The sequence below is a fragment of the Chiloscyllium punctatum genome, chromosome 39, assembly GCF_047496795.1.
Source record: "Chiloscyllium punctatum isolate Juve2018m chromosome 39, sChiPun1.3, whole genome shotgun sequence".
Taxonomy (NCBI): Eukaryota; Metazoa; Chordata; class Chondrichthyes; order Orectolobiformes; family Hemiscylliidae; genus Chiloscyllium; species Chiloscyllium punctatum.
The window spans coordinates 14735833-14754377 of NC_092777.1; the positions used below are offsets into that span (position 1 = coordinate 14735833).

At 38.4% G+C, this 18545-nt stretch overlaps 1 protein-coding gene across 2 annotated transcripts in view; it reads left to right on the forward strand.

The window, feature by feature from the left end:
- spata20 (spermatogenesis associated 20) overlaps positions 1-18545 on the forward strand; it is a 356120-nt gene that overhangs the window by 61016 nt on the left and 276559 nt on the right. For both annotated transcript variants that reach the window (XM_072558226.1, XM_072558227.1), the window contains exons 9-10: positions 249-323; positions 8694-8906. In XM_072558226.1, coding sequence (XP_072414327.1) covers positions 249-323; positions 8694-8906 — 288 coding nt within the window. The remainder of the gene's footprint in view (positions 1-248; positions 324-8693; positions 8907-18545) is intronic.

The window sequence follows — 18545 nt, forward strand, 5'->3', positions numbered from 1 at the left end:
TCAGTGCTGTATAAGGCTGCTGATGGTGTGCCCTTCAATAATTATGTTAAGCAATGTACATGTGCCGTGTTTCAGAGAGCTTACAAAAACATCTTTGATGGTATTTGGTATTGAGAAGTATGTGTATATGTAAATTTGAAAGTTTTGCTTCACTGCTGTTTGTCATTAACCTAGTTCTACATTGAGTTGGGCATCCTTTTTGCTCAGTCAGTAGTTCAGAATCTTAACAGTAATGCATCTTTCCACAGATTTCTGGTGACACATTCTTTGCGGATGTTGCTCAAGACATTCTGCTGTACGTCTCCCGAGATCTGAGTGACCCGGTGAGTCATTGTTTACCATTTGAGTGCCACTTCCTGTATCATGAATATAACAGTTCATTTCATTTTCTTCGCCCCTACATATTTTGTGTCGAGCTGGAAGTTTGTTTTGTAATGCTTATGTTTCTGAGAGGAATGACACCCCTGGGCTCATTTACAGGCTCTCCATATTTTCTTTCAAAGCCTTGAGTTCATTCAAAACTCTTCTGTCAGGGCTTTAACATGCATCCAGTTACATTCATGATTTGTTTACCGACCTTTTTTTTCCTGTTAAGCAATGCATCAATTTCTCTTTCACGTTCTTCTTCTCTCTATTTTGCACACATGCTCGCCCTCGTGCTTCCTTGCACTACATCTTGTGCTTTCTTTCGCTGTATCTTGTATTCCCTTTCATTCTCCATCTCCCACTTTGCTCTCGCTCTCTCTTGCTGTCCATTTTGCTCTCCCACTTGTCCTTGCTCTTGATATCTCTTGGTCTTGCTCTTGGTCTTGTTCTTGTGTGAGTATGCACACTTGCTCGCTTGTGCTCTCTTTTCTTCTCTCTCCCTCTCTCTTCTTCTCGCTCCCTCCCTCTCTCTCTCTTTCTCTCTATTTAGGGTTTAAGCTGCTATTCCTTCCTGAAGAAGGGCTGATGCCCGAAACATCAATTCTCCTGTTCCTTGGATGCTGCCTGACCTGCTGCGCTTTTCCAGCAACACATTTTCAGCTTTAAGCTGCTGTTGGCCTTGTTGAGATATGGTACCAGTTTGGGACAAATGGGAATATTGCTGGTGAAACTTAGCAGGTTTGGTAGCATCTGTGGGAAGAAAGTAGTCAACGTTTTGACTCCAGTGACTCTTCATCAAACAGTTCTGTGTTTAACGTTAACTCTGCTTTCTTCTCACAGATGCTGCAAACCTGTTGAGTTTTGCCAGCAACTTCTGTTTTGTTTCAGATCTCCAGCATTTGCAGTTGTTTATTTTATACCAACTTGTGAGCTGGTTTTCTTGCAGTGTCTTGCAAAACTATAGCATTTATGGGTGAACCTTGAGCTGTTACACTGCAAGGACTTCACAACAGATCCTGATTTCATTATTTCTTAACATGCGTACTTCCCCCTTCCTTGCAGATGTTGCCAGAGTGAACAGGAGCACAGGATTCTTTCTCACTTCTTTATAGGGACACAGAGGACTAAATTATAATACTGCCATCAGTAATGAGATCATAGCATAATAGAACACACGAGGATCCATTGTGTACCTGCCACCTCTTTGAATTAGCTATCAATTAGTCCTGCTGCCCTTTCCCAATCTCCCTGCAAATTTTTCCCCTTCAAGTATTTTACGCAACTTCTTTTCAAAGGTTAGTGTTGAATCAGTCCCATTGATTTTTCAGACAGTCTATTCTAGGTTATCACAAGCTACTTTTCCTAATGGTTGATGCTATGTCTCTCCATGGCATCATAACTGACTTCTGGCTGAACATAAATCCTTGATTTTATATTGTCTGCCTCTGCTACCGTAGAGGCAAGCAAACAGATTCAAATAAAACACTGGAAGAGGCCGGGTGGTGTAACACAGTCTGGAGGAGTGCATTGAAACACAACCATTTTTGTCGAGACAACAATATCAGCTGCACTGCAATAGCATGTTTTAAAGTACTGGAACAATTCGAAGTGGTACTTGGGAGTATTAACAAACAAATTTGATATTGTGCCACATAATAAGATATTTGTTTTTAAGACATATCTTCAAAACAGAGAGATAGAGTGGCAGAGGGATTTACTGAGAGATTCCCAAAGCTTCAAACTTCGATAGCTGAATTATGATGGACCATTAAATTTCAGCTTAAGCATTCAGAATTAGCATTTCATTGATATCCTTGTCTCTTAGAGAGCTGTGCACTGGAGAAGTTACAGAGAAATAGAGAGATATGAAGATTTGACCACAGATGACAATTTTAAAATCTTAGCATTACTTGTCTGAGAACCAGTCTAAGTCACTGAGCACAGGGGCACTTAATGAAGTCACACATTTGGACTGGATGTGAGTTATGACAAGAGCAGAAGAATTTGTACTGATCTCAAGTTTACAGAGGCTGGGCTATGGAATTCTGGCCAGTAATTAAATTTGAAAGTAACAAATGTACAGGTGAGGGTATTTTCAGGAGAAAAGCTAAAGCAAAATAGAGGCAGTTGATGTCACAGAGGTGCAAATCGGTGGTGTTAGTAATGGCATGATGGATATCTGGCTCATAAACTCTTCCAGAAGTCATTTATAAAACTAAGGAAGGTGAACATTCTGGTTCAACCTCGAGACAGTTGTCAGGAAGAGGGATGCCATCGTTGGTTAGGGAATGTGGTTTGTTGTGGGACTGCCAACAGTGGTCTTGGCCACATTATTTGGTAGGAGAACATTTCTGTTTATCTTGTCCTGGATGTTGAACAATCAGTTAGACAATTTAGCAATAGTGTGGAAGTTGAGAGTTGATGGTTTAGGTAGACTTAAGTGTTTCCATCCTCTGTTTTCAGATGAAATTACTGAGGACAGAATATTTATGAGAAACAAGAGGAGAGTAAGGCTAAATCTTTCAGAAACATCAAAGGGAGAGGTGTAGGTTGGAAAATATCCATTGCATGTGGTTCTGGATGTAGGTTTGCTCACTAAGCTGGAAGGTTCATTTTCAGACGTTTTGTTACCATACTAGGTAACATCTTCAGTGAGCCTTGAATGTAGCACTGGTGGTGTTGCCCACTTTCTATTTATACATTAGAGTTTCCTTGGGCTGGTGACATTGTTTCCTTTGGTGACATCATTTCCTATTCTTTTTCTCAGGGGGTAGTAAATGGGATCCAAGTCACTGTGTTTGTTGATAGAGTTCCAGTTGGAATGCCATGCTTCTAGGAATTCTCGTGCATGTCTCTGTTTGGCTTATCCTCAGATGGATGTGCTGTCCCAGTCGAAGTGGTGTCCTCCTTCATCCGTATGTAAGGATACTAGTGAGAGTGGGTCATGTCGTTTTGTGGCTAGCTAATGTTTGTGTACCCTGGAGGCTAGTTTTCTGCCTGTTTATCCAATGTAGTGTTTGCTACAGTTCTTGCACGGTATTTTGTAAATGACATTAATTTTGCTTGTCTGTACAGGGTCTTTCAAATTCATTCACTGCTGTTTTATTGCATCGATGGGTTTGTGGGTTACCATGATGCCAAAGGGTTTGAGTAGTTTGGCAGTCATTTCTGAGATGCCTTTGATGAGGGAAGAATGGCTAGGGTTTCTGGATGCGTTTTGTTTGCTTGTTTGGGTTTGTTGCTGAGAAATCGGCGGACTGTGTTCATTGGGTGCTCATTCTTTTTGAGTACACTGTATAGGTGATTTTCCTTTGCTCTGCTTAGTTCCTCTGTGCTGCAGTGTGTGGTGGCTCATTGAAATAATGTTCTAATGCAGCTTCATTTGTAGATGTTGGGATGATTGCTTCTGTAGTTCAATATTTGGTCCGTATACATAAAACAGCAGCTAACGAACTTGAAAGACCCTATAGAGACAACAAGCAAAACTGATATTTTGCAAGAACTGTAACAAACACTACATTGAACAAACAGGAAGAAAACTAGTCACCAGGTTACATGAACATTAACTAGCCACAAAATGACATGACTCACTCTCAGATATTACCTGGTATAGTGATGAAATGTCTGAAAATGAACCTTCCAGCTCAGCGAGCAAACCTACATCTAGAACCTCAACCTGAGCTACAAATCTTCTCAAAACTCAATTGCATGTGATTCTTTGGCAATGAATGAATGCCTAGGAATTGAATCAGATGAGTGCAGTTCCATCCAGGCAGACAGTGATGGAGTGGCTTTGGAGAAGGCTGGTGCAATGAACATTGTTAAAGGTCTCCGGCTGGTAGAGACAAAGGCCATGTTGATACACATATCATCCATACCATGGGTTTAGTCCTGTTCTATCAGGTGTAACTATGGCTTTTCCAAAGGTTGTAGATTCTGGCCCATTCTATAACTTGAGTAACAACCTGTGTTGACACTTCAATGTAGTGCCATATTGTCAACAGTTGTCTTTGGGTTTGAAATGGGATCCTGCTTGGTTATTTCAGATGCAGGAACCCTGACCTCCAAGCTATAGTTCACACAGATGACTTGGTGAGGCCCTAAGTAGCTAATAGCGTTTACTCCTGCTACTGGGATCTGCAGACAAAGTGAGAAAAATTATCCAAGGCAGCAAACATGTTATGACACAGTATTTCCCAGTTTGGATTTTGTAAACAAGGTTTGGGTCATCTGTAATTAGGGGGACAAATTTGGTTCAGTGGGACACTTAGCCTCTAAATCAGGGGTCATGGATCAATTCTTGAGTCTAGTGAATGGTAACACTTTCACTTACCCAAATGTTTCTACAGCCTACATTGGGTCCAAGCAGTAGGAGTGAGCATGGCTAGCTGTTTAATGTCTCATTATGTCAAAGAGCCATAGAGTCAGACAACATGGAAACAGACCCTTTGGTCCAACCAGTTCATGCTGACCATAATCCCAAACTAAACTAGTCCCTTTACCTACGCTTGGACTGTATCCCTCCAAATATTTCTTATTCATGTACTTGTCTAAACGTTGTAACTGTACCTGCATCCATCACTTCCTATGGAAGTTCATTGCATACATTAACCACTCTCTGTGTCAAAACAATTGTGCCTCGTGCCTTTTGCAAATCTTTCTCCTTTCACCTTAATATATGCCCCCTGGTCTTGAAATCCCCCACCCTAGGGAAAAGACACTTACCATTCACCTTATCTATACCCCTCAAGATTTCATAAACTGCTATAAGGTTACCCCACAACCACTTCAACAATGTGAACTGTAACACTGAGGCCAAAGTCCCTGCACTGGCACAAACAGTTAATATTTACTTTGTCCCCTTTACTAGGCATAAACTAGCTATTTCAGTTGAAAGATCTCAGCTGTCGACACACAGATACACACATACATTGCTTCTGCCATAATTGAACGGTGAAGACAGTTTTACAAAAAAAGGTACAGAATAAATAAAGTCTGATTTGAAAATCACTGGAATTAGTCGGGTGAATCTGTTGAGCTCTGCACAGGACAGTGGCGAACAAAATCCATTTGAAAATGTTGTGGTCAGCCTTCTGACATTTGAATCCAAGCACTTTTGATCCAGTCCTTTCAGATTTCTCCTGCTGTAACTCTGTTTGCAGTATCATGAATAAAAAGTTGCAAAATATCTTTGTAACCTTCTTCAAGCCTAGCTGGAGAATTGATGAGATTGCTTAAACAAAATGGGGAAAAGCCACCACTTGTTAAATTCAGTGTTGAGTCACTAAGACAAGACACAACATGCGTGCTTAACAAGGAAGCAGAATTATTTTAGTGTTTCAATACAGCCAAATATGTCATTAATTGTTGCAAAAAAAACCCCATAGATTATTCAATTAAGATGAATTGGTTGTCTGTAATACAATCCTGCTAAAATGCACAGTTAATTTTAGTTTGCTAATCCATTTGTTGACAGCCTGCTAATGAAACAGCAGATGCAAACAAATTGTTTATCAGGCTTGGTGATCAGGGTTCAGTTTCTGTCGTTGTTCTGTCTGATAATAGTTGTATGTCATCAAATGAATCATCAGATTGAACAGGATATTGAATTAATGAAGCATCAAATGTAGAGTACTGAGGATGCTGGAATCTAGAATAAAAAAGAGAAAAGACTTGGAAACACTCGACTGTGCAGGGACAAATAAAATTGATGGTTTGGGTCAGTGACCTTTCATCAGAACTGGAAGAAGTTAGAATTATGACAGAGTTTAAGGAGGTTTAGAGACGAGGAAGTAGAGTGGGAGGAACAAAGACAAGCAAAGATGGAGATGTGGAGAAGATGGGGAGTTCAGTGCAACATCTGCTAAGTGCAGTTTTACTGTACAAAGTGCTTTTGGCTTCAAATCGAAAGGAAGTGTGACCCCTTTTGTCAATTGAGCTTTTAATTGAAAGGAGTTTGACAACATAGTTTGGGGGGGGACTACACAGCAAGGTTGAATTGATTGTGCTGTATTGAATGGCAAGGCAAGCATAGAGTCAAATGGAATGGTTCATTCCTGCTTTTATTCAGTATTTTCTTATAAAGAAGAAATGACTTGCATTTTTTTAGGATCAGAAGCAACATTGAGGATGAAGAGTGTTTTCAGGTTGTTATTGTAATCTATCAAATACAGCAGCCAATTTGCAAGCAAGAACAATCAAGTGATAACCAGTTCATTGTTTTCAGTGAGGTTAGTTAAAAGAGAAATTTTGGGTAGAATGCTGAAATAATGCTACAGGATAGCAGACCAAGGGCTGTGGTTAAAAAAAACTTTATATAAGGGATGGCTTCTTGAGGTAATCTCTGGCTGGGTGCTGACCTTATTTCCCAGACTGAACCTTGAATTCAAAACCTTTTGACCCAGGGGCAGAGTGATGTGTACTCCACAGATGGAAATGCTCATGTCGTTCTGATGTGGAGCTGCCAGTGTTGGACTGTGGTGGACAAAGTTAGAAGTCACGCAACACCAGGTTATAGTCCAAATAAATCTGTCTGACTATAACCTGGTGTTGTGTGATTTTTAACTCCTGTCATTGTAGCACTCCGATTGTTGAGAGGTAGCAGTGGTAGCTAAATTTCCAAGGTCAAATGTTTAATGAAATCTATCTTTTCTTGAACAGAAAAGATCCAATTAATTCAAAACTATTAAATTATTGATATGATTCTCTTTCACTTCAAGGCCTTTGTTTGTCAGTGCATTGCCTCATTATTATTGTGCTACAAAATGCCACACATGACTCCTGCAGAAGGTGTTTTATATTGTTTTTGGAATGACTGGAAAAATACAGTGACTGAAAAATACTGGGACAATGGTTATTTTTGTTCAGGATGTTGACATAAAAGTATGCTGTTGTATGTGATTGATGATTACTGAATAAGGTCACAAAGGTTGTTGATATTGGAAAATCTAAACGTCACATTGGATCATTAGGCAAGCTCTTTCAAGATTGTAATTTATTGTCAGGGTAGTGTTTGGCATTTATTCTTGGTGTGTGGGTATCACTAGGCAGGAGCTTATATATTAGCCATATGTAATTGTCCTTTCACCATCTTCAACCACACCCTCCATAGATTATCTTGTCATTTTCACATTATTACTTTGGGTCTTGCTGTGCTCAAATAGGTGCTCGGTTATGCATTTGCTAAATAGGTGCTTCAATCGCATTGATTTTTAACTGGTTTGAGAAATATTCAGGAGGAAAGGCCATGACAGAACATGCATGTTTTGTTGCAGATCGCTGCTGCTGTTCACCTTTTATTTTTCAATTTTAAAATAAATGGGCATTTCTATGAATGCTGTTATGTTAAAATTCAACAACTGACCTTTCGAAGTTAAGCAACACATTGCTTCAGTCCTGAGCTGTTCTGTTTCTGTCACATTGTCACAAGTGGAAGGATTAATATTTTGATATCTGTCCTTGCTGTAGGGAAGTGATTGCTGAGCAAATATTTGTACCTCTCGATGAAGATTCCAATGCTGTGATTTTCAAGTTTGCCCTAAATCATGCTTTCTTCCCTCGATACTTGACTATTCAAATGTTCTGTTAGTCATTCTCCCAATTCCACCTTCTATAAGTTTGAGGTGAACCAAAACTCTGCTCCTATTCCAATTCTCATCAAGTCTTTTACATCCATCACTAAGACAGGAGTAAAATGTTGCCAACCTGATGGTCGCATTATTTCCATAGATATTGTGACTTGCTGGGTGTCTCCAGCAATTTGTTTTTATTTCAAATTTTCACCTGTAGTATTTTGCTTTTGTATTAATGTTTACTCATCACTTCAGCACATGAGTCTGGAGATGATCAAGGGCTGGATAAGGGTTTCAGCAGCACCAGGGAGATGGGTTATGTTGGGGTAGAGGAGTGCAGCATTAGAAATAGAGTAGGTAGTCAATTGTAGTAGGTATGCTGTCTGAACTGCTGTGCTCTTCTAGCAATGCCGCCTGAATTGCTGTGCTCTTCCAGCACCACTAATCCAGAATTGTAGTAGGTAGTCAATATTGAGAGCCCATCTTCAAGTTGATTAAGATGGCAAGATTGCAAACAATTGGGTTCAGCTTGAAACTGTGACCAGGGAAGGTGGGTAAGAGTAGTGATTGTACTCATTTTGTGAATTGGTCCAAGAACTTTAGTCCACTTGGTACTTTACTAGAATATATTGCAGTTCACTCTTAAATTAGATTCAAGGTTTGAGAAATTATGGGGAAGTCAGAATTCAATGTATTGTTCATGAAAGAGTTGTATATTTCCTGCCTCTGTGTGATTAACTCAAACTGTCTTTACAGTCTGGAGGTTTCTACAGTGCTGAAGATGCAGATTCATACCCCACAACTCAGTCAGTTGACAAGAAAGAGGGAGCTTTCTGTGTGTGGACAGAGGAAGAAATTCGACAACTTCTCCCAGACCCAGTCCCAGATGCCACTGAAAACATAACCATGGCAGATATCTTTTCCTATCATTATGGTGTGAAAGAGGGTGGAAATGTTAACCCAGCTCAGGTGAGTGAACAAAAAGCGAAATACAGAACTTGCTGAAAATGGAAAACCGCTTATTCAGCATACCTAATTGTGAAAGTCAGCTTCATGATTTGGCTGCAGCCTCTAATCAGAACTAACGTAGTCAAATTAAAGGAGGTGTACAATAGCTTAGTGTTTACTTGCTGGACTAAAGATTTTGAAACTAGTGACTATTCATTTGGAGACTTGGACTAGTGATCCAGAGATCTAGGTTTAGATCTTGCCTTGGCGAATGGGGAATTTAAATGTAATTAAATAAATCTGAAATGTAAAAACAAGCATCAAAAGTGGTGACAATTAAATTATTGGATTGCAATGAAGGCTCATTGAAGTTCTTCAGAGAAAGAAAATTTGCTGTCCTTGTCTGTTCTGACCTAAATGTGACTCCAGACCCCAGCAATGTGATTCGCTCTTCACTGATCTCAGGCAAGTCACTCATGTAGTTAACAAGACAAATTTGTATTAAAGGCATTTGGTGGTGACCAATAATTGCCAGCCTTATTGGCAACGCCCACATCACTAAAAAGAATCCTTTAATAAAATATATGAGATAAAGTGTCACGAGAATAACAGACAATAGATTTAAAGTTCCTGTTTATACAGGAAGATTACCATCTTGGATTTTATGGGACTACCTTTAATTGGGAGAAAGTGAGAACTGCAGATGCTGGAGATCAGAGCTGAAAAAGTGTTGCTGGAAAGGCACAGCAGGTCAGGCAGCATCCCAAATCCCAGGTTGATCCTCTGATGCTGTTTTGTCTTGTATTTCTTATAACTTCTGCTCGGAGATTGCTTTTCAGTAACCTGTAATGACAACCTATGATTTTTTTGTGTATGCACCTCTTACACGCTTCCTGGTTCCAGGCCCCTTGGAATCTCTCCCATGGCCTCATCATGTTCTCATAGTCATGCTATGGTGTCTCTTGTTTCTTACACAGAGTTGATCATCCTGTATTTGTGTAAACTGCAGGAGGGCCCCATCCAAAAGAGTTAATGTATCATTGCCCTTCAAAGCCTGACCATGTGCTGTTTCTAGCATGATGACAATAGAAAGTGCCAATGTAACCTTGGCGTAGTCCAATTATAGCCAGTCATTCGTGGTAATGCTATGGAACTCAATATTGCATCTCTCTGATCTAGAGTCTCTGGAGCATAAATCCTCTACTTCCTCAATTTCCATATATTTGATTGTTTTTCTATAAATAATCTAAAATCAAAGTGTTCTATGAAAATAAGGACAGATTGTACATTTGTGTAACCTAGTCTAGACCTCTGCTTAATGTAAAGTCTAATGTGAAATTATTCCTCCAAATTTCTTCTGCTCTCCAACATACTCTTCATATAAAGTGTAGTGCCTATAATTGGGCACAACAGTCTCAATTAAGGCAGAAAGCTTCCTTGGTTTTGTATTCTATCCTAGCATGGTTATGGTATCATCTAGCTACTAATGTAATCAACTGCGATCTTTATTTGATCAGCAAGTGTTGTATTTCTGTCTTCCTGACTCAAGTGTCATACAAATCAATCAACATCACTTTTGGTATGATCCCAGCTGATGTTATTGCTGCACCTAAGTCTGATCCCAGACTGAGATTGTAGTGGATAGATCCTATCTTGTTTTTTGTTTTAACAGGTGGTTTCTCACTGAAGTATAAGCACACAGTTTTGCAAATTTGGTTTTAATAATAAAACAGACGTTTATTATTCAAAAGATCTAAGATACGATTGAAAAAATGAAACCGGATAAACCAACCTATTTATTTATGACACACGTTTAAAAATTTCAAAACACATGATAAAAACATTACTCCATTAATCTCAAAAACACCCCTCAATGGATCCCAAAAGCGCCCTTTTATACAACTAACACCAGAAATAACCTCCTCTTTTATCATCTCTACTGGCTTCATTTAACCTTGACTTCAACTCCCAGTATGGAGAATCTGTTAGCCTCTTCCTGGAGCCTTCAATGACCTGAGCTAAAATTTTCTAAGTTTCAAATAATCCCTGTCAGGGTTTAACCTAAACAGTTATGGTCCAGAACAATTACTGAAGTCCTTACACTGAGCTTTTATTTAAACAAATCTCAACTGTCCCTTCCCCTTCTCAATAAAAACTGCTTTACACATTTACCTTCAACCAAGAGCTTTGTAGGACTGCTGCAAACTGAATATAAAATTGTTAGGTTTAATTCTAAATCATGGGTGTTTTCCCTAATCACTTAGAAAAAGGTTTCATAATTTCCAAAAGAGAGCTTAGTATATTACATTATGTGCTTAGTTCACTCAAAGTCTCTCATATTCTTTGAGTCAATTTCTCTCATTGTTATGAGGAAATTACTCTGGCCACAGATATTCTTAGGAGCTAATTGTTAAATCCCTTCAGACACACAGCCCCATATCTAACTAGGTGAAAGTTTAAAAAAAAATCCAACCTCAAAAATAAATTTTATCAAAATATATAAATTAAACACCATACCTCACATTTCCTTTTGTCCACTGCTTGTCACCAGATCTCTCTCAAATGCTTTGTAGGAAAGGTCAGAGGAGATAGTAATTGAATTAACATCACAATAAAAGTAATAGCAAGTGCTGATGAATGTGAAGGATTGTATACGTAAGTGGCATCTTCCAAAAATAAAAAGCATTTCGTTTTAAGCCGTGATCATAATCTGTTTAAAAAATGTCATTCTGAGTCAGAATTGAAGATGTCAGTGGAGGGCAGCCAAGGTCGCTGCAGATGATGTACTCATTCATTAGCTCTTGCTAAGTATGTCAGTCAAAGGAAATAATACTGAACGCAGAATGTGGTGTGTCGGAGATCAAAAAAATAGGCAGTCTCACATTAATTCAATCAGAGAAGCTTTTGTAACCTTCTCATGATCATTAAAATTAAAAATAAAAAAAAAACATTTATGTAGTGCTCTTTATAACTTTAGGAAATTTTGTTGCTTTGCAGTCTGTTCATATTTCTAACTGTTATAATGGTGCACTATTGCCAATTTGTCCAAAGCAAGGTCCCACAAGTTGCAATAAGATAAAGATTAGACAATCTGTATAGTGATATTGGCTATGGGATATATATTGGTTAACGTACCTTGCAAGTCTTCATTTACACTTCTTAAAGGAGTGTCAAGGGAATCTACTACACCCAGTGAGAGAGAGCTGGGCTTTAGTTTCACAAATCAGAAAAACCCTCAAAGTGACACCCTCAGAATATGACAACCACCTGATGAAGGAGCAGTGCTCCGAAAGCTAGTGCTTCCAGATAAACCTGTTGGACTATAACCTGGTGTGTGATTTTAACTTTGTAAACCTTAGAATAGTATTTGAGTGTGACCCTAGATTTTATGAGCAAACCCCTCATTCATTGTGGAGAGTGCTAATACCGAACCTTGATATTAGAACTGAATGGCATGTTAACAAAAATATCTGTGATGGTTTGATGAAAGATATCAACATATTGTTTTACCAGGCGCTGATCCTGTAGATATTCTCCAGTCTGAGATATGATTGGTGTCTGACAATAACTCTAGCTGCCCTGGACAGACAAAATTCTGATTAACAAAATCAAGTCTTGCTGAAAAACATTACATTTAGTCAAAGCAATTTGTTTTGTATTTATCAGGACAGTTCACAAGAATACCAAAATCATATCTCTTTAGCTGTTCACAGCAAGGGAGGTACTGACCAAACTCTTCCAGCCATGCTTGCAAAACTCATGATGTGGTGTCCGACATTAAAACAATTCCACGACTAGACAACATTTGTTATAAAATCCTGATTGAGTGAAGAATTATGTTGCAAGTCAATTTGGGATTATCAGTGTTGTGCACTTTCATGGGCTGGAGCATACATATCTTAGTACATGAGGCTTTATACTTTGCAAACAGAAAGAACATGCACAGCGATTGTTCCAACTCAACAAAATGGTTCATATCTCACAGTAATACCTTGACTGATCAGAGTTAAGCTGGCTGCTCTAAAATGTAATCAAATCTTGAGACTTAACTGTCAGTAATCATTAACTGATGCAATCTTCATAGCAACACTGTTACTAATCAGTGTACTTGCTAACCATATAGTATAAATGTAGGTTTCTACTTATTTTATTTCTTGTGAATTATCCTGATGAATGCAAGATGAAAAGCTTTGACAAAATGTGTCTTTTTCAGCACTACTCAAGTTCTGTACTATCAGATAACTAAAATTAAGTCTCTAGATTTTGCAAATAATCTACTTTATCTGGAAAGTCTTTTACTATCAAATTTAGCAAAGGGCATAAGTCATTTTTAAACATTGAATTCAGTTGTCAGTTGTGAATTAAAACACTGGTTGTTTATTTCCTATTTCCTATACTCTGTTATTTACAAGCTGTCATACATTGCATTGGTTGTTACGTGGGACTCTCACCTTTTACTGACTTGACATTGTCACTATGGTTTGGAAAATTGGAGATTAAAAGACTTTCAATTAAGATTTAGTTTGGGTGCACTTATCAGATCATATCCTAATAATAGAATTAATAATGCAAACTCCCTTGGTTCAGTTTTCTTTTCCATATCCAAGCTGCTTTGTGTCCTGGCTTTCACTGTGCATGGTGTGGTGAAAGTTTTGGGATTCATGTGGAAGCTTTAATATTAGTTGCTGTAAACTTGAATTTCTGATTTTGAGTTTGTAGTTGTTGGGCTTTTCTGTGTGTCTGAAGTTAGTAATTAAGCTGTTATTACTTCTGTTGCCATATTGACTCCTTTTAAAAAAAATAATTTTTGAGGCAGGATGCAGAGTAAATGGGTTTTGTTTTGAATGGGCTTTTGCTTGTTTTAGACTGTCTGTTACTCAGCAGAGTAAACAACGAGGTCTCAAAGGTTTGTAAAGAGTTTTGGATTTTTAAAAAATGTTGAATGGAAATGTCCACAGCTGAGGAAGGCAGGCATTTGCTTTTAAGTATGGGGTTGTTTTTGTCATGTGATGATCTTGGAAGAGGGGGTTGTGTAGGAAGATGAATGGTGGATTTATTGAATTAGATTACCTTGGAGTGAAAGTTAGTGTCAGTCTCAGACCAGATGTATCGGGGACAACATACCCAGAAGTGTTACTTAAGCTGGTGCAGGCATGATGGTCTTCGTACCTTCCTTCTGCACGGTAACATGGGGTCAGAGAAGACGATAGTGCACAAAAAGACCCTGCGGTCCATTGGCTCTTCTGTGATTGAGTGCATTGAAGTTCAAGTATGTGATAGATTCTTACTGAAGCTATCTGCAGTTCCAGTTTAAAAGTTCAAATCACAAATTACTTAAACCTTCTAAAGTCTTGTATATGGAGATTCTGGTATGAGTGTTATACAAGTGAGTACTGTACCACTGTGTTTAAGCTACTGTACAAGTGCTGTTTTGTTTCCTTTCGATTTAACAAAGATTTTTTGGAAATAATTGGATTATACTTTTATTGTAAAACATTTGAATTTGTATTTTAAGTGGATAGTTTAGATTATTCTATTTTATCTTTGTTTGTTTTGTATTAAAATGCAGCTTTGTTATTAAAGCAAAATCTGCAGCATCATGTGCTTACGTTTCAGTGAGAGATCACTTTGTTAAAACCAAAACAAATAAAAATGTGATCCATCAAACTAGGTTCCTGACTGGGATCTGACTTGTCCTGTGTAACATTTACTGGGATTATAACAAGTTGGAACACATCCGGGATCTTTGAATTCACTGGATGTAAAAGGTATCTGTTTTGTTAAAGTAACAGTGGTTCTGGGTTTGAAACAGTGTTATGGTGATGTTTCTTGCATGTATTTGATGATTGCTTCATTGGTTGTGAAGTATTTTCTGAGAGTAGAGTATCAAAGAGTCGATTATTTAACATCTTTAACTAAACTGAGGGGTTTAGCAGATGTATTGAAGGTAGAAGTAAAAGCAGATCTCATGAGGATGTGATACTTTGAGTTAACATACCACATTTAGAAATGGTAGAAAGAAAACCTGAAGTTGGGATGTCACAACCAGAATTACCTAAAATATAATTAACAATTAAGACTTGAAATTGAGTTTTGCCAAAACCAGACACAAATAGAATTAAGAAAACTTGAACATCAAAGAGATAAGAAGATTAGAGAACATGATTTAGCCAAAGAAAAGCTTGAATAAAGAATAAAGAAAGGGTTACCAGCTCAGATGATTATTTTGATTCCATTGAGGGATTTGATTTAATCAACCATCTATGCTGCATGCCTAAATTTAATAAGGATTGAGTCAAAAGGCATTTTCTCTCATTTGGGAAAGTGGCTAGACAGTTGAAGTGGCCAAAAGAGGTTTGGACCTTAATTTGAAATAGTGTTTTGAGAAATACAGCTGTAACTGAGTATGCCATCTTGTCCGAAGAACAATTTTCACTGTCAAAGAGGCAACATTGAATACTTATGAGCTTGTGTCTGACATTTATCAAATAAATTTGAGGAGTACAAGAAAGAAACCTAAGAGACATTTGTGGAACTTGCAAAGGAGAAAGAAATGTTGTGGGATGAGTGGTTTAGATCACTCAAGGTCGAGAAATATGTTGAAAGTGTAATTAAATTATGATCATAGAGGAACTCAGTAAAAGCAAATTTGGAATTTAATTAGATCAATGTCAGGTATTTAAGATCAGACAAGCAGCCGATCTGGCAGAAATCTACAATATCCCACATAGACAGTTGCAAGTGGGGATATGGTCATATAGAACACCACAAAAATTGAAATTTTAAAAAGTCTGTAGATAGAAGTACAGGTATTAGTTTTAAACAACAGATACAAAGAACCTCTAACCAATAAATGCCAAAGGCTTCAACCAAAAATGTTGTAAAGAAATTATAATGTTTTCATTGCAGTAAAATTGGACATCCTCGAGTTAATTATGGGAAATTAAGTGGGAGACCCGTTGCAGTCATAGGAAGACCAAAGGAGCCTTCAAATAAGGCGACATTCAAAAGGGAAGTAGGTACTCAAACTAGTTGTGCCACAAAGAAAACAATCATAGAATCCCTCCAGTGTGGAAACAGGCACTTCGGCCCAACAAGTCCACACCCACCTCTGAAGAGTAACCAATCCAGACCCAGTCCCCTATGTTTACCCCTGACTAATGCACTTAACCTATATGTCCCTGAACATTATGGGCAATTTAGCATGTTCAATTCGCTTGATGATGTTTCCTTAGACTGCACTAGGAAGGGAGTGAGGGTTCAGGCCTGCCATGCAAATCATCTTTCAAAGTTTGCCTTGGAAAATATCAGACAGTTAGACGTTCTGAATATTTTATCTGAAAAGGAGAGGTATTTCCTTTGGCTTTGAATAATGATAATACTGTCTGATCTTACTATTTGTACTCAGCTAATATGGAGTTGATGAACTCTAGTTCTGAAGAAGGGTCACTTAACATGAAATATTAAATCTGATTTCTCTCCAGCGATGCTGCCAGACCTGTTGAGATTTTCTGGCAACTTCTGTTTCTGTTTCAGGTTTTTGACAGTGTGCAATGGTTACACAGTTACCATTAGGCAAATTTTTAAGGTTAGATTTTTGTGAAATTTAAATATCTACAATGATGTGATTAAAACCCATGTCCCAGAATATATAACTGAATTACTAGTTCAATGACATTACAACTATAGTGATTGAGATTGATCAGGCAGTGCTTCTGACAGAATTATTCTGACCAAAGGTTGTTGTGAAAGCTTCAACCTTGGCTTTTGCACTGATGTAATGGGCTCCAGCATCTTTGGAGATGGGGTTGTCCATGGAAATCCTCATCCACAACAGTACACGACTTAATGTGGCAGGACTGCAGTGCTTAAATCTAATTCATTGGTTTTAGGTTGCTTAGTTCCATCAGTTGAATGCTACTTTAACAGATTGGTGTGGGTGTAGCTTTAACTTGGAGCTTCAATGGTTTGACACCCAATTTCAGGAACAACTGTTTCTGCTCCTGGAATACTCCCTACAGCCCTCACTGAACGAGGGATAGTCCCCTGACTTAATGCTTATGGTAGAACAGAAGTGCTGTGCTACAAGGTTGCACATTATGGTAGAATATAGTATTGCTAGTGTTGAGGGCCTGAGAAGGAAAACAAAATCAGTGAAACTTGGGCCATCACTACCCACCTGTGTCTTGTGTGGATGGGATTGCATTTACAAATTGACTTCTTCAGTTATAGCAGTAGGAAAACACACCTGGTGTGATCTGTCCTTCCAAAACAGGCAAATACCAGAGATGAACTATAATGTCTTGTGGATGTCCAGATTGACCTCATCTGTTCTGAATTATTTAATGTAGTGTTAGTGACACAAAACATCATGTCCTCGGTACTGAAATGGGGATTCCATTTCCATAAGGACTTTATGGTGGTATTTCCCGCCAATATTGGATGCAGTAACATCTACATAAAGTAGATTACTGAGGATGAATTTAAATTGCTTTTTTCTTCTTGTTGGCTCTTCCTCCACCTGCTACAGAGCTACTGGTGGCACATGTAAATGTCAAACCTTTGCCAACCTTGGCCATAGTTTTGCTAACAACCACCTTGGCCATCTTTGAAGTCCTCCACCTAGCATACATTCTGTGCTCTTCCAAGTGACTGAAATGCAAATTAGGCACTATTTGTCAGCTGAGGGAGTACAATCATTAGTAATCAGCAGGGAATTTCCTTACCCATTTTTGACCTGATGCCATGTGACTTTATAGAATCTGGAGTTAATGTTGAGGACTCCATTCTCTATTCTATCACTGCACTTTCAGCTCTTGTAGGTCAGTCCTGTTCAGGTTGGAAATGGATCTGGAATGTTGGCTGAAAGGTATGATTCTGTAAAAAACTATATCAGCTGTTGCTTCACTGGTCTGTGGAACAGCTCTCCTGATTTTACCACTAGTCATGGATGTCAGGGAAGAGAATTTTGAGAGTCGACTGGGCATGTTGTCCCCTTGTTAAATCTGACTCTGATGTCTCAGGTTCTCCTGGGTGGTCTGTCCAGATATTCTTAATATGCTTATGGTTAGTGGTTTAATATAACTAAATAGCCTGCTAAGAAATGATAGAAGTCATATATTTGCCAGGCTGGAGTAAGAATAGTAAACTTTCTCCTGTAAACTTTCTCCTGTTTGTGAAGCAGTCAGACTTCTATGTCTATTGCGTTCTTTCGTAAGCACCATTGTTGTCCTGAGTTTTAATTAACTGAATTTATGCTGTGAATGTGGGGATTGCATTTATGGCACTGGTTCAGTGTTCTAGATCTCTGGGTTTGTCAGCTCATTAATATAATAATATTGTGTCACATTGTTGGTGTCTCATCCCTTTATTGTGAAAAAGTTGGGTTTAACTCAACTCCTTCAGGCAACAATCTGTGAATGTAATAAATCCTGGATTATATCCACATTCCCAGCTTTATCGTCTGCAATTTTGAAGGCTTGACCCATTGCTGTAATCGTCTTTGTCCAATAAGTCCCATCTCCTGCGTTAGAGTCATATAGCCTGGAAATAGACGCTTTGCTCCAACTTGTCATGCTGATCAGACACCCAAATCTGACCTAGTACCAAAGATTTACTATTCTTCTTGATGCTTTGGAACTCAATGGTCGCCGTTCTATT